Source organism: Zonotrichia albicollis, chromosome 5 (genome assembly GCF_047830755.1).
Source record: "Zonotrichia albicollis isolate bZonAlb1 chromosome 5, bZonAlb1.hap1, whole genome shotgun sequence".
Taxonomy (NCBI): Eukaryota; Metazoa; Chordata; class Aves; order Passeriformes; family Passerellidae; genus Zonotrichia; species Zonotrichia albicollis.
Genome location: NC_133823.1, coordinates 47,354,712 through 47,380,297, shown reverse-complemented (window position 1 = coordinate 47,380,297; position 25,586 = coordinate 47,354,712). Strand labels below are relative to the sequence as shown.

The following is a 25,586-nucleotide window of genomic DNA, read 5'->3' as shown; positions in this document are numbered from 1 at the left end:
CGTACCCGCATCCCGCATCCCGCGCCGGGAGCGGCCCCCGGGGCAGCGCGGCCCCTCCCGCGGCGAGCGGAGCCCGGAGCAGGGGCGGGCCGGGTCACGCACACACACCTGCCCCGGGCCGGTGCCAGACGCAAGGCTGGGCAGGCAGGGGCGGCACGGGTGGGGGAGGGAGGGGATCGCCGCCTCTGGCGACGGGGGTCGAGTCGAGGCAAGCTGGCAGCGCCTCTCCCCGCCGGCCCCTTTTCGATCCGGGGGGAGAGCACCCGAGGCACGACGGGCTGAGCGCAGCCATAAAATCCACCCCGGCACGGGCCTCAGCAGCCGGCGGTCCCGGCGGGCCGGCCGCCAAGCCGAGGCGGAGTCGGGCCGACACCTCTGCCCCACGCCCGCCGCGCTCCAGCCCTCGCCCCGCCCGGCCCCGCCACCTCCCCCGGCGCGCCGGGGCGCGGCGCGGGCAGCCCGCGGCGGCAGGGCCGGGAGCCGCCGCCCGGCTCCGCGCCCTTTCCCAGCCCCCGCCGGCGAAGCCAGCTCGGCGGCAGCGACCCAGCGTGAGCACCTCCCTTCCTTCCCCCCGGGCGCTGGGTGTTGCTGTTGTTTTGCTGCCGCCGCAGGTCGGCCGGGGTGGACGCGGAGGGAGGGGATCAGGGAGGGGTGCGCCCTGCCGCAGGGCCGCTGCCAGGTGCACGCCTCTGCCTGACACACGGGCGGGGAGGAGGAGCTGGACCGGCAGGTTTGTCGGTGGGGCGGCCCCGCTCCCCTCCCCTCTCCTCCCCGGGCTGCTGGGGATAATTAGTGTCTGAGCGAGGCTGTCTGCCCCCGGGAGGCAGGGCGGGCGCGCACTCCGTGCGTGCCCGGCTGTTTGTGAGCGGTGACTCGCCCCGGCCCCTCGGCGGAGCCTCCACCCCGCGGGCGGGGACCCGCCCGGCCGCGCTCCCTGCCGTGACCCTCCCACCGCCACTCACCCCGCCGGCCCGGGGAGCCTGGCAGGGCGAGCGGCGCCGGCGTCATGTGACAACGCGGCCCGGTGCCAGGAGCCCGGGGGGAAGGCGAGCGGGCGGAGGGCGGGAGCGGGCAGCTCCTCCTCGCACACAGACCCGGAGACACCGCCGAGGCTCCTTAGCCGCGGGGACGTGGGACGCGCCGGCCTCGCGCCTCAGTCCCACCGGAGCGCCCCCGCTGCCCACCGCGACCCCCGGCGCTGCGGGAGCCGACGGAAAATCGCGGCGCGCTCCGCACCGCCTGCCGAGCGTAAGTGTGAGGGCGGGGGTAATGCGGGGGCCGGGCTGTGCTGCTGACTGCGGGATGGAGGTGCCGGAGGACGAAAGTTTTCCCGGCGCTGCGAGCAGCGCGGAGCCCCAGGCGGCAAGGTGATGCCGCGGGAGCCGCAGCCACGCCGGGGTGGCGGGAACTGGGTCTCCGTGAGGCCGCGGTTGCGGAGAAGGGGGAGCAGAGCTCGCCGCGGGGGTTCCCCGGGACTCTCGCTGTGCGGCCGGCGGGAGCCGGGGGCCGAGGGCCGCCGCTGTCCGCCCGGCGGGCAGCGCACCTGTGTGGCCGGCGGGGTCGCTCGGGGGGCGCCGTCCCCGGCCCTCCCCCCGCCTGTCCCCGGCGGGAGGGCCCGCGGGCCGCCCGCCCCTCGGGGCCGCTCTCCCGCCCTGCGCGGCCGCGGCCCCTGGCCTCTCGCTGGGGCGGGACGGGCGCGACTTCGGGCAGAGACTGAAGTGCCGTCGGATCCCGGGCGGGATACAGTGCCCGACCAAGCCGAGGTGGAAAGTATAGCGGGCTCGCTCGGTAGTTGGCAGGGCAGGAGCTGGCCGCCGGGCCGTGCTCCTCCCGGAGCGGATCGGCAGGCACCACGGCCCCCGTTTAACTCCTGGCGAAGTCTAGGATGAAATCGGCTCCTGAAGCCTGCCCCTCGCGTTGTCACGTCACCTTAGCACCGCTTGGCCGCCATGCAGGCGAAGGTAAAACGTGGGACAGCACGGCAGCGAAGTGTGGAGTTAGAAATAACCTTTCCTTTGCTAGATGTCTTTTGTTGGTGTTCTTTTTTTTTTTTTTTAGGGTTTTTGTTTGGTTGGTTTTTAATTTTTTTGTTTATTTAATTTTTTAACCGAAATGGGAGTAGGAGTTACTTGCCTCGGACGGCTGTCAGGTGAGTGCCTGGCACAGCGAGGGGAGCCCTGGCAAAGGAAGGCTAAGCAAGGCGAGCCTGCGCTGGGAGAGCACAGCACCTGTCTGGAGCTCGGGAGAAAGACCTAGTGCAGAATAGCTTAAGTGGTCATTCAGGAGTTGCATTAAAAAATACTTAAAGATGTTCTGTGCACTTCCCTTTTGCTTCAGGTACTGTACATGCGTGGTCCACTGTTTTATTCACTTCCTCGCCTTTGAGAATTCAGGAAGTGTCACTGTTTGTGGAACTGAACTCTGAAGGTTTAATTGTTGGGAAAAGCTGAATTTGAGTAGCTGATAGGAAAGCTCTGAAGACTTCACTTCATTTAAACTAATATTCATAAATATACATTACCTGTATTGAAAAGAAACACTTGCATGTCTTCTGACTAGTTACTTTCCATCAAATACTTTTAAGATACCGGTGTGATAATCACATGAGCAGCTGGTGCTTGTGGGAGATGACTTATATCTGGATTTGATAATCTCACTTGACCCAGAAGACACTTATTTCAAATTAGCTTTTTCCACAGCTTTCACCGTGTATTTTTAGGAATTTATTGTTACTACCTAGTATTGAAATATAAAAAAACCCAAAGCTGACTTGAGTAGCCTTTTTTTCACAAGGGCAGATGTTTCTGGGGTTTTTTTTTCCTGCACATGCTGTTATAGCTGTGGTACAGATCACAAGAGAGACTAGGGGTAAGGGCGAGGGGTGGAGGCAGGCAAGAATGCTAAATGGTCTTTCCCTGTCCTAAGAATCCAAGCAAAAAACTTCCTCCAAGTTGCAGAGCTGCGAGGGAGCCCTTAGGTACTGTGAACATTTGACCTAGTCACCATCTGTTTAGCCAAAAGAGAAGCCTTCATATAAATAAAGATGTGTGAGTGAGATGAGTTGAAGACTCAGTGATAATAAAGATGTTATACAATCACCAAATTACCTGTATTTGCACTTATTCAGTATGAAGAAGTAAGGAACTGATAATATCGGCATAAAACTCACACCTTGCTGTGTAGGTGCTCTACTAGCCAGTTTTTACCCCGTGTTCATTATTAAACTCCAGCCTTGGAACCCCACAGCATTCATTGGTGTTGCTGTGGTACTCATCCCCCTAATTTGCTGTAACATTCTCACATTTGATAATATTAGATGTCCCACCCATGGTGTATAAATAACTGATGCAAGGTATCTAAGACAAGAAAGAGTATTTGAACCCACAGCTTTGAAGGAAAACAAGTGTTGAAGTTATTCTACTGCATGAAATCTAGATAAGTTGTGCTATTCCTTTGCTTCAGCTTCACTTATTCAGCTTTTTATGTGGGTGCTTCAAAAATAAAAGTAGTAAATTCATGGGAAATCAGATTCTGAAGTGAAGTCTGAGTGCAATGAAAACAGGGATGTGTTAGGCTAAGCATGTAATGGCTTAGAAAAATATTCTTGGGTGCTGTGAGCGACGTTGGTGCTCAGCTATGGAGCAGTATTGAGCGTGAGTGAGCCACTGTCCAGGAGCAGCCCCAAGCTTTAGAAATCCTTCCTGCAATTCTCATCCCCCAGCTCTCTCTGGGAAGAAGGTGCTTCTGCCAGGCTGGGTGCTGCCTCTGATGTCATGAGGCCAGAGCTCTGTTTAGCTACTGGCATAAATACAGTAATAAACCACCTGGTCTAAGCAAAGGTTTCAGCAAATCCTCCTGACCTGTGGTGTCTTAAAATCTCCTGCTCCCTCATGTTAAGAGAGCCTGTTTGTAAATAGGGCAGGTCCTCTGCATCAGGACAGTGTTTTTATTCACACCCAATGAACAAACACCTCCACCCACTGTTGTTGTTTTAAAAGACTCCAGCTGCTCATGAATATAGGGTCAGGGAGGGCCGCCTAAATGTTTCTCTGTGCTTTCTCCCCAGCGCAGCCAGCAGAGCTGTTTCCTGTTCTTTGTTTCAAGGCTGGGGTTTGCGTCACACATTCCAAGTGGCATATGTGGTGCTCTTTCCTGTTTCAGGCTGTTTTCTGGCAGTTCGGTAGCCTGCCCAGGCCCCTTGTCACTGCCCCTCAACTCCCAATCCCCACCCGATGAGTTATCATGTCTCTACACACTCGGGATTGCTTAAGATGCCTGTGTTATGTCATAACGAGGGTTCCAAGTTAACCTTTAACACGCCCCTTCCACTCCAACGTGCTTCTGGGGGTGAGCTGGAGTTCTGAGCTCTGCTCGCTGAAAACTTGAACTCAGGTCTCCAGAAAGTTGTGCGCCAGTTTTCTGCTCTCACTTGCTCATCAGCTGATCTGGAATAGCTCCATTAAAGTCACAGAGTAGCACTGATGTATAAAGAGTGTATGTGAGAAGACCCCTTCTGTAGGCTTGTAGTTATGCGAGGGTTTTGACTTCAGCCCTTGCTCAACCTGAACGGCTCACTATGAGCACTTTGTATTTCCAAACCTCAAAAGAAGTTAGTATTTTCCCCTTATGCAGGCTAGAAGGTTCATTGTCTTCCAGATGTAATACAGAAAATGAGGCACTGCTGTCTAACTTTTCTTTGACTTTAATAAGTACTGCTGTCCCACATTTTACATTTTTGAAGGCATTAAAGTGATTGTTTTACTCCTGTTTTTATATTTATCTTTCCCCCTCACCCTGTTGCAGGCAGACATAGTGAGAAATCGAGAGGAAATTGAGAAAAACATAAATCTTTCTGTTACTTTGACAGAAGAGCTAAAGGGCCAGAGCTCACTGAAATAGAGAGAAAAACTTGCATTAACTTCAGTGTGCCCTGGATGAAAATGCAAGATATTTATTCTTCTGTGTTTCTTATGGCCTGAAATATGCATGGTTACTGTACACACAGAATTACTTCCACCCTTTCATTTTCCTCTTTTTTTTTCCCCTCCAGTCATTTTTAAAGTAGTCTTTTAGTTCCTGCTCTTGCTCTTCTGGATGCTACAAGTTAGCTGTTTGAGATCACTGAAGGTATCTTTAGGAAGAATCTAAGTACACACTTTAAACTTCTTTCAGAGCTTAATTGTATGTGAAAAAAAAATTATTGGACTGTGTGCACATAATTAACAGCAAACTGTTTTTTGTCTGTTCAGAAATCCAGATAAAAAGAAGCATTTGGCTGCACCGTTTTGGTAAGTTGTTTATTGATTATTTTAATGTGTTGCTCTCAGCTGTTTTTATTTTGTTGTTATTTCTGTTTGTTTTAGAACACCATGGATGAGTTTACCCATTAGCACACAATTATATATTTTAATTCTTGTACTGTTAATTTGACCAAGATTTCAAACAGTTAATCTTTTTTCCCCAATGACAGAGGAAAAGAGTTGCATTTAACTGTGTTTAATATTGGAAATTGCTGTATAATAAATGCAGTAAATTTTGTGGTTCACACCTTTTTGTAGCCAGAAGTTCTGTAAAATGGGGAATTGAGGTTAAAATTATAATAATTTTTCTAAACCAACTTTTAAATATTAATTAACACTGCTAACAGGAGGTCTTTTAGAGTTCTTTTATGCTGTCAGCGTTCAATCTTTGTGTTTTCATTCCGAGGCTAGTTGCTTCCAATCCAGAATATGAAGTTTGGCAGAGCTGGGTTTAGGAGAGCTTTAACTCTTCCCTGTGAAGCAGTCACTTGATGCCAAAGCTTCCTTTGAGGGTTTTGTAGCTGTAGGTGATATCTCCCAGGGGAAGAAAGTGTAAGTGTAGATCAGCCAAATGGAAAGACAAAGCTCCAACAGGTTTTAAATAGCAAACTAACTCAGAAGGGAAAAACCCTCCCACCAAACGCATGGTCTGTCTGTCATGCAGTCCGTGTGTGTTACCAACCAACCAACCAGCTTGATCCATGAAGACATGACAGAGTTTCCACTTTTTCTTTTAAGAGTCTAAGTTACTTTGATCACTGTCACATTTGTACTCACTACACTGTCCAGCTCTTTTTCCTGGTTGTTTCGGGGTTTTTTTTTTTATTTCCATAGGTTCATAGAAGTTCATCACCATTTGCCCTGTATTTGGATTCTTGTTCAAATCTGTAATTTAGGCTGTTATTCCTAAATGTATACTTCCTTTTTCTAGGATTCTTTTCTTTGCCATGCTATAAAAATGTTGAATCTCTTTTTCACATTTCCTGAAATAGCAGAACCTTTCACATAAGAGAACAGTATTTTCTGTCATTTCCCCCTCACAATTAAAAGGTTTAATATTTCTCTTTTCAAATTATGTTAAAAATTAACCTCTTAGGAAAAACACAACAAGAAAAGCGAAGCTCAGTTTGGAAGGGAAAAATTATCATACCATTCCACATACTTCATTTGTTTTCAAAAGTCTGATCTTTTATCCTTACTAGACTGTTTCTCCTTCTAAGAAGTAGCTTGAGACAGGAAACCAGACAGCAGTCTGCCCTGATAAGGGAGAATGTTGTCTAATGGAGGTGCCTCAAGAGGGTCTCCTCTTAGGTTCAGTGAGTGTAGAACTGAAGGTTGAACAGGGTTTACATGGCTCAATTTTTCCAAAGAAGATATTTCCTTAACAAGCACTTCAAGAACATTTTTTTTCCCGAGATTTTTACATACAAGAATGCCATTTCCATACACATGGCTTCAAAAGCCTGCAACAGTATTAGCAGAAATTTAATTGAAGTACTGATTGGTCAGCTACGTGTCAAAGCAGTTCTAGGTCAAAAAAGGCGACATCAACAAAGTTATGATGCACAAATTGTGCAAAACTACAAGTTTTTCAGCCTGCTCGCAGTTCTGAAAGGAGAAAGATGAAAGATTTTCAAGTCTTTGCTAAGAAACAAACGGAGTTTGAAATACTCAATACCAGAATTCTGTAGAAATGCTCTTTTTCTTAATGCCTATCAATAAAACTTCAAGGAGAAAATTTTTGCCTAGGTACCATTTTCTTTTACAAAATACTCTAACTTTTTCAACAGTTATTATTGTTACCCAGTGGAAATCCAGCAAATAAACACAGAAAGCTGTTGATCAGTAGAACATTTTCTTGGCATGCTGGTTCTTCCTGATTCTCCTTCTGCTCTGTTCCTCATGGTCTGGCTGCTCTGGTCTCTTCCCACAGCATCACGTCTGGACCTTTGGTGCTTTGGCTGAGTCTGACTGCTGGGCTGAGCTGGAGAGCTTCTTTGTCTGCTGCTATTTTGGGGTCAAGTGCAGTTAAGCACTTGCTTACTTCCCATTAAAGTTAATGGAACTTTAGAAACACTTTTTTGCTGACTCAGGTCTTGATGAGCAACTGGTACAGTAAAGTGCAAATACCTTATGAGCTCTGGAAACCAGCTTTTTTACCTTCTCCAGGGAATGTTTGTCTCAGAAACTGGTTCCTCTCTGTCAAACTCTTTGGAGGTTCCACTGAAGACAGCTTTTCACCTGGGTTGAGAAAACCTCCCTTCCCTTTTGGATTTCTTCAGTGGAGAATCGTCTGATACTATTGTTTCTCCCTTGTATCAGAGGAAGTTTGGCTTGAGGTTCACAGAAATCATAGGTTCAGAGCAGCACGTCTGAATCCCAGAGTGCTTGGACTGAAGAGCTTTTGCAATGTGATAATGTTTGCTGCTGGATTCAAACAGTGCTGCAGGAGCTGCAGTTCCTTGCAGAGGGCACTCATGCAGTGCTAATTTAGCAGATACCATTACATTATTCTGTAATTATACTGACAATAACAATCATACCTTGAAGCTTCTAGACAAAAACTTGCTGTGCATGGGGCAGCATTTCTTTGTTTCCTCCGGGCACAAAGATTGAGGAAATAACCCGGTATATGTTCTCAGGCAGAATGAAGAGGGGCAGAGTGTATGGTCTGCACCCCCTGTCTGCAGCAAAAGTCAGTCATGGGCTGCTCTTCCAGGTATTTCATGAGAGCACAGGCTTTATATTAGAACAAACCTTTGTTGTTGGACGTGCACAGTCAAAACTGGTCCTCCACCCCACCCTTTCCTTTCATAACAGGTCTGCAGAGTTGGTGGACCTTGAAGGTAGATGTGCAGGGCTGCTGAGAGTAGCTGCACTGCAGTTGCCCTTTTCCAGCTGCTCTGCGGTGTAGATGTGAAGTCTGAGTGCATTCTTTAACCACTTTGCACATTTCATCCAGGGTAAATAATCCATATTGTCAGAATACACGTTTAAGTACCTTTCAGCTTTCATTTAATCTTAATTATGTCTCTGAAACAATAAACCATACACCTGTCAGGAAGTTAATATTGACAAGTGTTCAATCCTGACAAGGTGATGAGCTCTAATGATAATGAACTTCCCTCCTGGAACGGGTGCCTTGCTGTATACTGGATCACAAGGACAGAATTTGTGTTGTTTCTGGCTTGCTGTCCTCACTGGACTTCAGATAGGGGAATACAGAGGGACTTTGCCTGGACTTTACCTTGCACCTGTCCCTATTTGCATACAAAACCCAGTTGCTTCATTTGTCTTTCTGAAGTACAGGGTGTGAGCAAAATCTTATCAAAAGCCAGGTCCTGTTTGGACAAGTTGGACTGACTTGGCAGATATCCACTGGGTGGAGTGAATGGGAGGAGGCACGAAAGTAAAACTGGGTGGCTTGTTAGCAGAAAAAAAGAGGGAGAGCAAAAAAAAAAAGAGGGTGGAATGTTTGCTTACCAGATTGGAGTTAATTATTTAGTTTCAGATTACATTCATATTAAATTCTTTTACCTCGCATGAGAAAACCCTTTAATGCAAAATAGTTTACCTAATAAAGTCGAAGACAGAAGTTCTTATTTTTAATACATTTAACATGAATATGTTGTTGACACCTCACCAGTTTTTCCTGAGCACCTCAGGAATGAGGGATGATATTTTGATTTTCCAGAAATTATTTGTATATACTAAACAGTTTGCAGGCCTTCATACAAGTAGATTCTGAAATCACTCTGTAAAGTAGAACCCAACTGTTTTTTCATTCCTCTGTAATAGAAACAGATAAGACTATTGACCTTCCCTATTTTCCCCTTCTCACATGTTTAGGAGAGAAAGACTGAAAAGTTTTGAGTTAATAGGCATGATTTTACAAATATACTGGGGAAAACTACCTGCTTCTTAATAGTACCATGCTTTATTTGTGTGTGAGTGTACATGCGCATATTTGCTCACAAGTGTAGTCCAAGCTATCAATTTGGAGCATTATTTTTAAATACAAAGAGGAGTCTCTTGTGAGTTTATTTACAGCCTTAGAAATACATCATTTTGAGCTAAATTTTAAATGCCAGATCCAAAGCTGACTTGTAGTGACACTGTAGCAATCCTACAGGACCAAGTGTTGCATCTTAATTAATTTTCTGTTCTTGAAAATTGTGACTATAAAATGGGAAAAAGAAACCTGCTTAAGAGTAACATGATGAAGTGCTTGATTCCTGTACTCTGGTGCAGCATAGTAAATTTACATAAAAGTAAAGTTTTCCTCTGCTGTTCTTAGATGACTGCACTTGGGAAAGATTGAGAATTACTTTTCACTTTTGTTCAGGGTAGTACACTTGCTGTTGTCTATGTCAGTTTAATTCCTGCACAGTGATTTAGAGCTATCACAGGAAACACTGAAATCTGTAGCATGACACGTGAAATGTGTATCAAGTGTCTTTTCACACACTTTCTTGGAGCAAAAGGTTAGAATGAGTAATTCTTGAACTGAAGAAAATACAGTTTTAGAGTTACAAAAATTACACAAAGGATGAGCATCATTGCATTCACTTAGAACAACCAACCTTCCTTCCTTCCTTCCTTCCTTCCTTCCTTCCTTCCTTCCTTCCTTCCTTCCTTCCTTCCTTCCTTCCTTCCTTCCTTCCTTCCTTCCTTCCTTCCTTCCTTCCTTCCTTCCTTCCTTCCTTCCTTCCTTCCTTCCTTCCTTCCTTCCTTCCTTCCTTCCTTCCTTCCTTCCTTCCTTCCTTCCTTCCTTCCTTCTTCCCTTCCCTTCCCTTCCCTTCCCTTCCCTTCCCTTCCCTTCCCTTCCCTTCCCTTCCCTTCCCTTCTCTCCTTTCTTCCTTCACTAAAGTACAAATTGGTGTGTTACTTTATCTATGCACATAGAAGCTAAAAATCAAAAGTTTATGGAAACCTGAAAGGAATTAGTTCCGAATTCCTATATAGGAGCTCTGAGTGGCTCCATTTTACTGTAAACTTTTTTCACGTCTAAAAGTACAACTTCTGTTTCCACAGTGCAGATGAATGCATCACCCGTATTCTCACACAGAGATATGTGGATATATTTCTGGGAAGTCAGTATTCTGAAACATTAGTTCTAGGTATGTGACTTGTTGAAACCTGAGAAAGATAACTAGGGAACAGTTATCTAAATGATAACCATTCAAAGAAAATAGTAAAATTAAGAACCTTCTCACGAACATGCTTAAGGTATTTACGGAATTACCACAACTTTCAGCACATAGTGCTATCTTACACCACTGCTCCCAAACTAAAACTGCATACTAAACTGGAAATTTCATTAAGCTGCATCATTTGTTTCACTTTAGTTTTGCAATTTGTTTTTGTCAGGTCTTCAACTTTTATAAGGTGAATTATGAAGATACTATAATTTACTCTGAGACTTGTTTGTTTCCATTATTCAAAGCGCACACTCTTGTAATGTATTTCCAAAAGTCTTTAAACTTGATGTACCTGAATAACTAATGGTAGACTTGTAACAACTCATGCTGACTCTCTTAGCAAATTTTGATCTATAAGCACATGTTAACTGCAGAATTGTTCATTAGCATAGGCTTATTAGAATTGTTTTAATTTGAGCAGGTACATCTTTAAATGTTCATTTACATTTCTGGGAGAATTTCCCAGCCACAGGTACGGATGTGTTGGTGAGCCCTCAGCCTGACCTGCTGAAGGGGTGAATTGCCGGTGCTGGAGTGTGGCTGTATTCGCTCCTTTCCAGTGCCATCTACCGGCCACATTGAATTTGTGTCATTTGCTTCTTGCCTCGCTCTTGAACCGGGTCGTGCCGCCCCCAGGCAGGGCTGGGGAGTCTGCGGGCTACGGTCAGAGCTTGCTCCTTGGACATCAGTCATATAATGTATAACCTCGAGTGATTTATAAACAGCCTGGCAACATCTCAATGTCATTGTGAGCAAATTCCCTTTGCTCCCCCTTAGTTTCATTGTGTACCCTCATGGCTTTACCCAGAATGGGTATCTCCTTTCCCTCCCAGTATCTTTCCAAGATGACCATGGCAAATGTGTAGTGTGAGAGCTATGACATGCTTTATGCTAAATACTTTTATTTCAGGCATTTAGGGATTGGCCAAGTCAGGTTGAACACTATAGGAAAAAAACCCTGAAATTTTACAGAATGCAAGCAGGTTTTTTAAAGTGCTTTTATTTTGCTCTGTTAGCACAGAGTTATTGAATTGTCAGTAAATCTATTATCTTAATAATAACTAATATCTATTATCTTGATAATAACTAATATCTAGTAACTGGTGGATTTTATCTAAGTCATTGTAGCATGTTGAATGTAGTCCAAGTTAGTCTTGAATTTTAATCCTTTTTTTGGCATTGATATCAGTGTTACTGTATGTGATCTATTGAGTGTTTCTGTTAGGACTCTTAGGAAAGAAAGATCCTTTCCAGAATCAGTTCACTTGTATAAACAAGATTATTCTGAGGTTGTAATGCTGATGAGAAATGTGTGGTCTAAACTCTGATGTGTTAAAACACTTGACAGCTAATGAAAGTGAAAATTCTCTGGTCTTGGTGTGCTGACATGCACAACAAAAATTCAATTTGCCTTTCATTTAAAGTGAACAGATGTCCCTTTGTTTCAATAGCAATTTGGAAAGAAAAATCTTGCAATAAATTCAGTCAAAGATTTAAAAATCTCCGTTAGTGATGGATAAATATTCACATTAATCTGACAAACTAGTAAATTCTCTACAATTCAGAAAGTTGATTCGGGTATTTCCCATGGCTTTCTAACACCTTGTCTTTCCCCAGCAGGACAGAACCTCAGAGGCATCAGAACAGGTGAATAAAAAAGATGCTAATGTTTGACCCAGTCCCTATCAAGCAAGAAGCCATGGAGCCTGTTTCAGTGGTAAGACTTTTCAAATATATTAGCTGTAAAGATGACTCTAGTTTTTCCACCTTTAAATTCATAATGAGATGTAATTAAGATTTGGACTAGGTTAGGAAAGCATGTGAAGCTCTGTTTTGCTCTTAGTGCAATCAGGTTTACATTTTAGGAGAACTTTCTGTAGTTTATTAATTTATTGCCTTAACCTGAGCAGTTGCCTATGAGAGGAGGGAGCATCCCTGTGTTCCTGAGCCAGTGCTCTGTAAATATCATCTCTGTGGCTCATGCTGCTCATGGAGGTGGACTCAAATTAAGTTGCCACGCTTCATGGTGAAGTGGCAATGGCCTGTGGTTTCAGTGTTACACCCTTGAACTAAGTGAACAGCTTCTTGCTGTGCCTTTTTTTGTTTTTCTCTTGGTTGTGGTAACAGGTGCCTGTGGCTAGGTCTGCTCTAAACAGCAGGAAATTAATCCTGCAAAAACCCAAACCAACAATGGCTTTTTGCTGGGTAAACTGGTTGCACTGCTTTACCAAGTGAACAAATGAGAACTAGGACGGGAGGGGGGGGGGAAAGGGGAAGAGGAGACATTCCTCTCACGCTTTTTACTTCTTTAAAAATGGGTTAATTTTCCATGAACTCAGAGAATAGGGTCATCTCAGAGAAGAGTCTAATAAGCAACAGCAGTGGGACATGTAGGTGGGAGCAGTGCAGTGAGAATTGTGATGATATAGGCTGAAAGGAAAGGCTTTGACCTTGCTCCCTCCTCACCAGCTTTGTGTCTCCTTTGCGTGACTGAAGAATTGTGTGGTCCTAGAATGATTTGGAACCTTTGGATCAGCTCACTGAATAGTCAGAATTGCTAACCCACCAAAAATACTCATTTTTTGGTCAGATCAGGAAGCTGATCTGACTCATTCTGTGCAGCTGCTCAATGTTAGAGCAAGGGGAGAGAGGAGCATGAGAGAACCTCCCCTCTCAGCTTTTAGCCTGCAATAACAGATTAAGTGTAACATGAAGCCACACTCCTAGAAAGGCCAATCCATTAAAAGGGTGAAGTCATTGTACATAACTCAGAGTGCATTAAACTTGTGCTCTGAATGGCATCTTTCAGTGAAAATATTGTTTCCTGTTTTATTTAAAATAAAGAGTAATTTTCATAAATTTAAATGCATCTCTAAGCAGTCTGATTTCTTCAGGGCTACTAACAGCACTTCTGGGAGTTAAGTTTATATGCATTTTAAAATTACAGTTTGACTTTTGTGGGGTGTATTTGCTGAAGAGTCATGATAGAAAAATAACTGTCACTGAAAGTACGACAAATTCCAATATTTGGGTCAAGAAAGAATTTTAGTATCGGCCAGCCTGTCACTTTAATTACAGTTACAGTGTAACTGTATCAAGATTAGTGGTGATTATCTGCTATAATCTAAGATTATTAATGGTGTCTGTTGAAATCAGAAGAGAGGCCAGTTTTACAGAAGTGTCATTGCTGTCTTTTGGGTCACCTTTTGTGCACATCTGCTTGCATCTCCCAAAGAAGGTTCTGCAATGGTTTGTGGCTCTGCACAAGACACACAAGTGCCCCAAACAGTTGTGTGCTTCTGCCAGATGGGCAAGGTCAGTCCCTCAAAAAGCTCACCAGCAGAGGAGCAAGCAGTCTTTCCCAGACCAACAGGTGAAGGAAAAGCTCTTGTGGGAAAAACAAGGGAGTGTTTCTGAGCCAAGTGCATTTCAAGGCTGGAGTTCCAGATATTGGTTATTCTGTGCCATATCCTTCTCCCAGTGATGTGGTGCTTTCCATGGCATGTGGCGTTGGACCTTTGGAGTCTTCTCATAAGTCAGTGTAATCACTCTGACCAGCTGTCAAAGACTACTCAGAGTATTTCACCACATCTGTATGTTTTTCTTTTTGCCATTGCACGAGGGAAAAAAATCAGAAAAGAAAAAGCAGAAAGTCCAGAGGAAAGTATGGTTTCTGAGTGAAGTTTCCATCACTGGACACTACTTTGTTTTCCCTCAGGCTGAGGACCATGTGTGTTTCAGCTTCTGTACACACAGAGGCTGCTTAGCCCAAAACCCTTGAGCTCCCCAGCCCTTCTTGGTCTTGTGACTTCCTTGGAGCCCTGGTGCCACAACAGAAACTGTTTTGGAGACACCTCTAAAGGGAGGTATTGTGATATGGAGAGAAAATGAGAAAGGATAGCAGCCACTGAGTGAGTTGGTTTTCTTGAACACCTTTTGAGGAGGTGGAATGAGAGAGAAACTGTCATATTGACATTGAGAGGTGCTAAGCAGAGCAGACTGGGCTAACATAACTAGGAAATCTGCAATCAGGATTATTTGTGTTGCATCTTTCATTCTGATAGAATCATTAGAGGCCAAATTAAACTAAGCCTCTTGGGAATATCTCACTCTTCTCTCTGAATGTAGGTGTACTCTTTACACTGTAGGTGTGAAGTCTTTGTGTCTCTAAAACATCACAGTAGTTGGAGGGGTAGGAGGAAATTAGTAATGTTTTTGACACCACTGTATTTCAGGGTGTGTGGCTGAAAGGATTAACTATATTCTCAGGTGACTGAAGCTTGCACCCACACTATTTCATCACTCAACCAACAGCTCATGCCATTTATTGAAATGAATTATTGAACATATATTATGACAGTTCCTAATGAGCTACTGACAAAGTCATCCAATTCCTACCTACAGGACTACTTATTTGCTGTGAGGACTTTTTAAAGGTCTTTTTAAACATTTGGACCAGTTACCATTTGGTGAAACAAGTTCTTTTTTTGTTTGAATTGGAATAAACAGTTTTTCTCCAGTCTCCAGCATCATTTCTACCTTTTGCAGGCTGTGCACCAGAATCAATCACAATCGTCATCACTCCCCCATCGAAGAATACAGAAGCTCTGTGAGCATCCAGACAGTTATTCCTTGAATTCCCGCCAGGTGTTTTCAGGATAAGGATACAGCTAGGGATGCTTGTTCTTTAATAGACTCATTGGCCAAAAGCATTCCTGGAGATTCACATTTGACAAGCTTTTTCCTTTTTAGCATTCTTGCAATGGAAGAGAAGTTCGTAGGCAGTGACATTGTGATCATCCCTGACAAACCCGCAGCACTGTAAATGCACTGATGCTTAGTGGTGGAATGTTTACAGTTCATTAAAGCTGGGTGAACTCTCTACTGTAAACCAATAACAGGAGTTTTAACAGAAGTATTTAATGTTCCTTACCTGTTAAATTTTTTTGGGTATGCCCTTAATTTGATCCGATTTAATAGATACCAAATGCTGTTAAATATTAAATTATATCAATATTTAGTGGTCTCCATCACTTAGAATGCTGATAATTTCATAGCTTGGCTCAGCAGTTCTGACAAGTCTACAGACAGTACTTCTTGCAATAATGGCATTTAATAAAATTCTGATGAACCAATTACCATCAAAGATGAATGTTTCTATAGATGGAATTTGTAAGAATAGTCATAAAGAAAATATATAACTTGCAGAGGTTTTAATGTAATATTTACTGTCGAAGATTAATCACCATTTTGTGTGCTGCTTTATTTGAATGTTTTATGGACTGAGGGACTCAGCTTTGTTGTTCTATCACAGTGCTACGAATGCAGGAGGAAAATTTAATATTTTTTAAACTCAGTGTTTCAAACAGTAACTGAAAAGAAGAAAATTATATTTGTGTCATTTTGCAAAAGTACCTCCCATTACCATTGACATTTAAAATGAACCAAGTGTTTCCTCACAGGGAAGACAGAGGTAGGAAACCAGGAAGATGTATTGACAGAAGTGTTCACCCCAGGAAGAAAAAGAATTGAAACGTTATGGAAATAATTTTATAAAAATACAATGGTTTTATGCTTCTGATGTTTCACTTTATACCATTTTGAACATTTTTTTAATCCCACTCATCAAAATACTTTTGGTGCCAAAGAAGTAATTAGTTTCTTAATATTAGTTTACCCACCTGAAATCCAAAGATAACATTTTATTTCAAAAAGTTGACAGCACAGCTAAAAAATTATGTCCATTGCATTTTCTTTGTCTCACTGCTGTGTTAGGGCATCACATGAGTTTCCATTGTGAGTTAGCTGTTAGTAAACAACATCAGTTTTTAAATACAGTATTGGTCTGGATATTTGTTTAATAATACTGCACTCTAATGTTAATACTTCCAGGTTTACAACAATCACTAGATACGTGTGTTTTACTTTTGTAATACATATGTACATACATACATATCTATATTTAAATATATAAATTATTACTAAATTGTGGAGATCGTCACATAGTCAAGATTCGCTTTGGGGTTTATATTGTAATGGGAACTGCTAGCTACCACTAACAGGAATATTCTTCCTGCACACCAAATGTTTATCCTTGTACTCATTTTCCAAAATTACACTGGCTTGTTAACTGCTTTATATCTCAAAAAATCATTTAGAAAGGTTTAGATTTTACCTTTTGCACTTTTGAGTTACTCACCCATTACTTATATAGTTCAGCTGAGCATTTTGTATTGATTGTAGGGTTCAAATTCATAATTTCCTTCTTTAGTGTTGATTGTTTTTCAATTACTTTAGCAGTTGATTGGGACCCATTACTTGCAATTCTAAGCCCAGCTGAGCTCTCCTGTTTCTAGAATTGATGATCCTCAGCACACAGTTATATGCTTGGCATAGCACATGATCTCCCAGGTCAGTTAAGAAATGTGCAGGCATGAATATATGACAGGCAATTTTAAAGGGAGAAAAGTAGTTGAATAAGCCTTGAAGATTTGTTTTCATAATCTGTCTTACTTGCTTCTGAAACAGTTAGTGAATCAGAACTGAACTTCCTGTGAGGGGAATCTGAGGCTTTATTTAATACCATTTTATTTAGAAACTACATCAAATTGCTTTCTTGAAACTTTTTCATTTTGCCTGTTTTATTGGCTGCCTTTCTTTTTCAGCAGTAGCTGCTTGTATGTGTTGATTTATTATTTGATTTTCTGTATTTCTTTTCCACTCCTTCTGACAGTCATACCCATCCAATTACATGGACCAAATGAAGCCAAACAAATACGGCGTCATTTATTCTACACCAAGTATGTTGCACAATAAATTCTACTCCAGCCCTGAAGGACTATCAAATGGGATCCAGATGGAGCCAGTGGACCTTACGGTAAATAAACGGAGCTCGCCGCCTTCAACTGGAAGTTCTCCTTCCCCACTAAAATTTCAGACTGTGCACAGGAGAAGTTCACCTGGATTGACTCTGTCCTCCCCCAGCTCACCTCTCAGTAAATTCACACCGTCACCCCCAGGAGTGCAGCCTCTTTCCATGCCAATAACAATCCCTCCTGTAATGGCCGCTGCTCTTTCACGCCATGGACTCAGGAGCCCTGGGATACTCCCGGTCATACAGCCTGTTGTGGTCCAGCCAGTTCCTTTCATGTATGCTCCCCATCTCCAGCAGCCCATCATGGTGTCCACAGTTCTCCCAGATGATATGGAAACTCCAAGTAGCATGCAAGGTCAGTGTTGTCAGAATTGCTTTTTATGCTACCTCATCTCCACAAAATAAGACAAATATCCAAGCACTTGGTTTCTGTGGGTTGTTGATATTTTAGGAAGTGGAAAGTAATTTCTGTTCTTCCAGAATAAACAGGCATAGAATTTGTTGTGTAAATATTTTACCAGACTTACCAAGGTCATAGGATCACAGAATCAATTAGGTTGAAAAGACCTCTGAGATCGTAGAGTCCAAGTTGTGACCCAACACCACCTTTCCAACCAGACCATGGCGCTAAGTGACACAGCCAGTCTTTCCTTAAGCACCTCCAGGGACAGTGACTCCACCACCTCCCTGGGCTGCCCATTCCAATGTTTAATCACCCTTTCTGGGAAGAAATTCTTCCTCATGTCCAAACTAAACCTTCGCTGGTGCACCTTGAAGCCATTTCCTCTTGTCCTTTCAGGCAGTTGCAGAGAGTGATGAGGTCTCCTCTGAGCCTCATTTTCTCCAGGATAAACAATCCCAGCTCCCTCAGCTGCTCCTCACAGGCCTTGTTCTCCAGACTCTTCACCAGCTCCATTACTCTTGCTTGTATCTACATAAACTATTGATCTACTGAGATTTGGACTGATAATAACATCTGACTGATGAAAATTAATAGAAACGTTTTGAGTCCTAGTTACCAGGAGATAACTAAAACTGAAAGATTTTGTATTTAATTGTCACAGTAAATGTAGAACTGATGGATTTGTTTTAACTCTAGGGGTTTTTTGTATATTATTTATTTCCATAACTCTTCATAATTTTTATGTATTGCCTTCCCTCTCCTCCCTTCTGCCATACAGTGCCTGTCATTGAGTCTTATGAGAAGCCCACACTGAAGAAAACAATCAAAGTAGAGCCAGGAAGTGAACCATCAAAGACTGACTTCTATCCTGAACAGATGTCACCTCCAATGATGACCTCATTGTCTCCTCAGCAAGTAATGTTGCAAGAGTAAGTAGCTAACAGTGGTCCCAAGATCAGCAGAGCAATGGAAAGCAGCTCACTACAATGGAAAGCAGTTAGCAGTTCTGAGGAGTGGGAAGGATTGTTGCTGTGCTTTAGGATGTGTAATAAAACACACATTCATCCCTTCCTCCACTGCCACTGTGAAACAGGATTTCAACTTTCTTTTCCCCCTTCTTCAGCAGTACAGGAGTTGATACATATTTATACCTTGCAATAGATATGCAAGGTATAATATATATATATTTCTGTCATGCATTTCTAAAGTGATGACAGGTTACAATTCCACAATTTACTGAAAGTAGCACTCCCAATAAGCCAGCAAAATTGAAAAAACTTAAAAGACAGTTCATACTGGTATCTCTTTTTATGTTACTTGAAATACCATTCTTTAAAATGAGTGTTGTGACTTTCTCTTCTTGGAGGACCTCTTTGTCTTATCAAAAATTTTGCCTGCTTGGTGGGAAGAGCCTCTTCAGCCTTACAAGTCCTGTGTATATAAGTGAAATTGCATTTTTACCTGAGGCCATTGTTCTGTAGGTGATTTTTTGGCACCTCAAGTAGTTTCTGAAGCTTTCTTCCCTCACAGCCACTTTTTCCATCCCAGTATTAACTCATTGTGCTGGCATAGCTGTTACTGGGGCCCCTGCATGAACTGGGTCACAGATCTAATGGGTTTTAAAACAGTGCTGTTTGCAGAAGAAAGGACAAGGACCAGAAGAATAAATTAGGTCTGGGGCATAAACCTTTTAATTGAAAACATTAAAAAATTCTCAGTTCTCCTGTCATGAGGAGCCATGGGCACCCTTCCATTTCCTGTTTTTCTGGGGAAAATCCTGTCAGCTTACTAAAACCATGGAATGACCTAGAGCCAGACTCATCCTTCAGCAGGCAGTGCCCTGGGTAGGCAGGCAGGCTGCCAGCATGGCTCTGGCAGGAGCTGAAGGTGGGAGCTGAGCAGGGCTCACAGCACAGAACCTCACACTCCATTTCTGCACTTCCCTCTTGCTCACTGTCATCCTTGAGGTGGTTGTGTTTGACCTCACCTCACAGAGTAAGGGAAAGGGGGCTTCAAGTCACATACTCAAAACCCAGTGTGAGTTGGTTCAGAGAGAGAAAGAAAAGCATGGGATGGATGGGTGCTCTCGTGTAGTTCCTCCAGAACGCTGCCTCGTCCTCCTGCAGAGGGCCCTGGGGTTCAAAAGCACCTCACAGCACCAGGGGTGGCTGCATTCCCCAGCAGCCTTCTTGTGGGCACCCCTCCTTGTCTCCAAACAGTCTGGATGCACCTCCTGGACTGCAGGCTCTTGGCAATTGGCTGCCAGCAAGCTGTTATAAATGATATGCTGTTTCTTTTAAATCACCTTATACATGTTTATTACATAAAATAGTAAACATGCATGTATACTAGTTAGTAACTTACCTTCCATAATGGACACACAAGGGAGTCAGGTCCTTATGTAGCTGGAACTAACTGCTGCTAGGTCAGGACTATCAAATGGTTCAGTTTATTTTTTGTCTTTGTTAAGTCTCTTTAACAAGAGCAAACCAGTAAGTGCTGTTCCTGGCTGGTACCACACCCTTCCTCCAGGGCTGAGACTTCTGCAGGCTTGTCACCTGCATTAGTGATTTGCATTATTTATTTCCCAATGGGTGTAGTTTCCCCAGCAAACCCATCCACTGAGCAAAGAATATAAAATTTAGTATCATATGTAGATAGCTTGTTACAGAAAACATTTTATGTCCATGTTTCCAGAGCATCAGCTCTGCTTGCCCATGTAGAGTGTGATGTTCATGGAGATTCTGTCCTTGCACTGTAACAGCTTAAATTGCATTGTAGCTGTCCTGTGGAGCTCTAGTTCTTGCTCCTGGAGCCAGCCCTTTCAAGTTCACATTCTGCTGTATCCAAAACAAGTTTATAAATTGTATTTCTTATCATTAAAAAAAATACATAGACAACTCACATGAGTTACAAGATGAGATACTTAAACCTTTAGTTTTAAATATGTTGTTGTCTCACAGCTTTATGAGCTATAGTTAGGCAGTGAAGTTTTTATCACTATTCATTGGTTCCAACTGCCCAGACACCTAAGCGACATTAAAGGGGCATAGGAAACCTTTAGTCTCACTGAAGTGACTTATTTAAGACTTTTTAAGTGACTTATTTTGGTTTAGTGTTAGCTTTTGGCAGTATATCTATCTATATCTTCATATCTATATCTGTCTATCTATCTATAAAAATAATGTTGGTGACATTTCTGGGGGGATGGTGGGACTTTCTAGTATGTCTGATTGTCAATGTAACTGCAGTTATTTCTGAAATCAAATTTGAGGTAATAGTATAAAAAGCCTCATATACATATCTTAATGCAAGTTTCGAAGTCTAACTCACGCTGTCAGCATAGTGTGGTCTGTGGTAAAGAAGAAAAAGCTGTTGAAGTTTTAACGTAATTTTTAGAAGGTACTCTTACCTATTGAATAGTGCCAAATGGTACATACATGAACTTACATCTAGTTGTGGAAGAGGGAACGAAAGAATTAGGGCTGTGCTTTTATTATTGGCACTTACTTAATATTTACCTCTGAATTTGACACCACCCTGACCATTTTTTAAAACTACCACACCCTGTGTGATTATTGATAACATTCTGTTGTCTTGCCAGCCTCCTCTCCCATTAGGGGAAAAGGAGACATTCTCAGTGCTTTTTCCAGACACTTGCAGATTGAAAACCTAAAACACAAATGGTGTATGGCCAATATCCTTTTTCTCCCTTCTCCCAGATGTTACCATGTCCAGGACTAGCCTCCACACATAATAATTTAGACCAAGTCTGTTTGCTGTCCTAAGCCTGAGCTTCTCCAAAAGGACTGGTATGCAACTGCATTGAAACTGAGCATTGCTTTGGAGAGCTGTTTCTTTGGAAGCTAGAAGCCTGCCTTCTTATTTAAGAGTGTGTGTGTCTCTGTCTAACATCACCATCTGGGGTTTCCTGCCATTATAATATTTTTAGCTAGACTTAATGTGTACTTGAAGAGTACATCACCCAACAGTCACAGAACCACCCAAGAAAGAGAATTTGGTTCCCAGTTTCCAGCTTCTAGCTCTTAAGAAAAGAATCAGTAACAGAATTCAAGTTTTCACACATCGTTATCCGCATCCTGCTACTGTGGGGTCATAGAGAAATCTTTTCTTCTTAAGCCATACACAAGATTCTCTGTGTTCAGCACATGCCCTTTATTTTGCTGAGGGAAGTAGGAATTCAATGTTTCTGAAAATTAGGCCCTCAAGGAACTTGGAGTAAGTAACCAATAGAACCCCGTATTACAAAACATGAGTTGATTGGTAAAAACACGTGAAATACATTAACTTAGAAAAGACAGGAGTTTCTAGAAAGTTCCTTTCTGTTGCATGGGGGAGCTGAGTTTGCAACAAGGAATGCTTATATCTGCACATTATAATCTACACGTACCTTTTTGACAAACATGAGTTTTTAAAGATTGATGTGGAAGAAAGAATCTAGGTTGTCCCCAGTTCTACAGTAGGGATGTCATTCAACAGTCAAAGACTGCTTTTAAGAAGCCTGTATGTTTTCGCACACGTGAACATTTATGGGTTTGTTTACAGCAGAAGTCCACATTTAGTTCATATATGTCTTACCTGCACTGTACCTGTGGGCTTCTAAAGTGAAAAATTATGTTTGAGAAGGTGGAGGGACAACTTCAGACATCCTGTGGGTGTGCCACACAGGCTAAGCTCTACTTTTAGGAATTGACGTCAGTGGTACAGGGAGGCCGCACCCTGCTGCCAGCACCAAACAGGAAATTCTTAATTACATTCTAAAGGAGTGGCTGGAACAATAAAGATTGAGTTCTGCTTTGAGACCCTAAAGATACAATTTCTTTAATAATATGGAATAGCTGTTTCCAATTACAATCAAATTAGTTGTATTTGAAGGGGAAAAAGTAGTGAACAAATGCAAGAAAAGTTCACTCAGGGTTAAGAAATTGGGTTTGACTGAAAAACACAAAGTTGAAGGGGGTTTTTCCTCTGAAAGTTTTAAAAAGGAGCTAGGAAGTAGTAAAAATGGCTACATCATGCCACAAAGTGAGTAAACATTTAAAAATATTACTGCTAAAATACACAAAATTTGCTAAACCCTGTTGAATTTTTCGACATGCATGTAATGTTGTTCTTTCTGCCAAGAGACAGAGTGGTAGTGAATAAAAGGCTCTTTTATGAATCATATTAGCTGAGGTTTGCTGTGCTAAATGTTTTTGGTTTTAACATTAATTTAACTTTGCAGGAATCACCCTTCAGTTATAGTTCAGCCAGGAAAGAGACCTTTACCTGTGGAATCCCCAGACACACAACGAAAACGCAGAATACATCGATGCGATTATGAAGGCTGCAACAAAGTCTACACTAAAAGCTCCCACCTGAAAGCTCACCGAAGAACCCATACAGGTCAGAGCATAGCTGTGCTTTTCTTTCATCAAGTCTATGGTAAAATAGTAGGCTGAGCTTGTAACTTCTGCTAATGGCCAGGTGACCACAGGTGTAAATAACAAAATGACAGAAGGTAGATCTGGCATTGTTGTGAAAATAATTATAGGCTGAGAAAAAGACAGAGGATGTAGTAGGAAAAACCTACAAGAGACTGTAAGCCAGAACAGGTTCAGAGTGCACGCTGATGTGTGTTACATTCACTGGCTCTTCACTCATTTTGTGTCCAGTTGCTTGCAGTTTATTCAGTCTGCACACCCTGCAAACACCAAATCAGTTCAAATTGCACTGGCTCACCTATGACATCACTGTTAAATTTGACTGTAATTTCTATGGGAGTAGCCCATTTGCAGAAGTTTGGACTGTGTGCCAAATGCAAACACATCTACTTTGTGGAGGTGCTAACCACTGGTGCAGTGGTGCTTTTTATCTGAATGAGTATTCAGTAAACATATCCCCATCTTTGCTCTCCACAGAAATGTTCATCTTTGCATGCTGAATGATTGTATATACGCCCAAGATTTTTACAAGGGTACCTCTTGTAGGAAAAATGGAGCCCAGTTCATCTCTGTTGTGCATCAAGCCAGCCATTTACCTGTTGGGCAATACAGAGGTGTTAAAGGAGGAGGATGACATTAGTCGTGATAGAGAAAGAGTTTAAGTTGAGGTACTTGCAACCGTGATGCCAGTCATTTACACTGCATTAAATTTTAGAAATCACAAGATTTCTGCCTGTTGTGCTTCATGGTAGCACAGTCCTTTCCCCCAGCAAGCTAGAAAATGAGATCTTGATTTTGAAAATATTTGAAAAAATGCTTAAACCTTCTTCCTTCTGGGTGTCATAATATAAAACAAGTGCTAATACGGCAGAGAGAGGAACAGAGAGACAATAAAAGAATAAGTTGTGGCAGGTAGCAATTTTTTGGTCAGTTAACTTTGACTACATAGTTTCTAGCACAGAGTACTCTTCAGCTTTAAACTGTTTGGAGCTTTTTGAGTAAGCATTGAAGTACTTACTGAAATTTGGCAAGGCAGTAGAATGAATCTATCAGATTTATGTGTGAACTTAATGTGATCAGAACCGATGTGTTCACATCTTAAATCCTCACTTCTATGTTTCCTTTTCCAGGAGAAAAACCATACAAATGCACTTGGGAGGGGTGCACGTGGAAGTTTGCTCGTTCTGATGAACTGACGCGGCATTTCCGCAAGCACACAGGAATCAAACCCTTCCAGTGTCCAGACTGTGACCGCAGCTTTTCTCGCTCGGACCATCTCGCTCTTCACAGGAAACGCCACATGCTAGTCTGAATGTCTTCTCTCCCTGACTCCTGCCACACTTTTTTGTTTTTTACACATGCATTTTAATTTGGATTCAGCTGGTCTGGATCTCTGAGTTTATACCATTAAAAGCTTACATATGGTCAGTAACAGATGTTATCTAACCCTTCTATGTCCTTGCCACGGGTCAGACCTAAAGAATGTGAACACTTCTTTTTTTTCTTCTGGGGGATGCTAAGCAAACCCTTTCTGCATTCAGTATGTTTATTGTATTTCATTTGTGAATAAGGGAATTTTTAAACTAACAGCTTTTGTTGGTTTCTTCATATAATCGACCCAGCATATACTGATAAAATAGTAAATGTTATTGAATATCCAAAATGCTAGTCCTTGCCAGAGACTATTATTTATGTGCCCCGTAAGGGATACACTCTCATTTTATGCTCAACAATGCAATGAATGGACTTTACCAGCTGTGTTGATTTCTGCAGTGTGGTTCATACAACAGTTTTAGGAAGACACCTGATTTAGAAATCCCCTCTGCCCAAACAGTGAGTAATACTGAGGAAATAAATCTAAACAGTGTAATTACTTTACAGAAAGATTGAGTCATAGTATCATTTACCCCAGTCAAGAAGAAAAATGGGCAGGAATTGGTCCATACACAATACTGTGCATCTAAACCAATGCCATCTGTCATCTGTATAATAGTGTAGTATATATCCTTGTTTTTCTTGCATAATGCCCCAGTGGATTTGTTAAAGGAAGACTTTGTATGACTCTGTATGTCTGGTTTCTGTGCAAGTGTATGGATGGAACGGCTTGAAGCTGAGTCAGGGGCTTACCATCAGGAAGTTCTTCACCCAGAGGGTGGTTGGGCACTGGTACAGGCTTCCCAGGGAAGTGGTCACAGCACCAAGCCTGTCTGAGTTAAGCATCTGGACAATGCTCTCAGGCACATGGTGTGACTTTTGGGGTGTCCTGTGCAGGGCCAGGAGTTGGACTCGATGATCCTGTTGGTCCCTTCCAACTCAGCATATTCTATGATTCTGTGAGTCTATGGTACTCACCTGTGATTTGGC

General features: G+C 42.7%; 1 protein-coding gene across 6 annotated transcripts; it reads left to right on the top strand.

Moving 5' to 3' along the window:
• Positions 1 to 436: 436 nt before the first annotated feature.
• Positions 437 to 24,885, top strand: KLF3 (KLF transcription factor 3). Of its 6 annotated transcripts, none has more exons than XM_074541608.1 (7): positions 437 to 548; positions 5,250 to 5,288; positions 12,122 to 12,218; positions 17,235 to 17,730; positions 18,557 to 18,707; positions 23,024 to 23,184; positions 24,353 to 24,885. In XM_074541608.1, exons 3-7 carry the CDS (start codon positions 12,162 to 12,164, stop codon positions 24,532 to 24,534), a joined length of 1,047 nt encoding a protein of 348 aa, XP_074397709.1. In that variant the 5' UTR covers positions 437 to 548; positions 5,250 to 5,288; positions 12,122 to 12,161; the 3' UTR covers positions 24,535 to 24,885. The 6 variants fall into 6 exon arrangements, with proteins under 6 accessions (XP_074397709.1, XP_005490557.1, XP_026651366.1 ...); XM_005490500.4 differs by lacking the exon at positions 437 to 548 and adding an exon at positions 760 to 1,248; XM_026795565.2 differs by lacking the exon at positions 437 to 548 and adding an exon at positions 760 to 1,248 and having other exon boundaries at positions 12,119 to 12,218.
• The last annotated feature ends 701 nt before the right edge of the window (positions 24,886 to 25,586 follow it).

What these genes read in the sequence shown, in the direction of transcription:
- KLF3 (XM_074541608.1), top strand. Translation starts at nt 12,162, where the DNA reads ATGCTAATGTTTGACCCAGTCCCTATCAAGCAAGAAGCCATGGAGCCT. An exon ending in CCATGGAGCCTGTTTCAGTG is followed by an intron (nt 12,219 to 17,234) that starts GTAAGACTTTTC and finishes TCCTTCTGACAG; the next exon opens with TCATACCCATCCAATTACAT. An exon ending in CAGCAAGTAATGTTGCAAGA is followed by an intron (nt 18,708 to 23,023) that starts GTAAGTAGCTAA and finishes TTAACTTTGCAG; the next exon opens with GAATCACCCTTCAGTTATAG.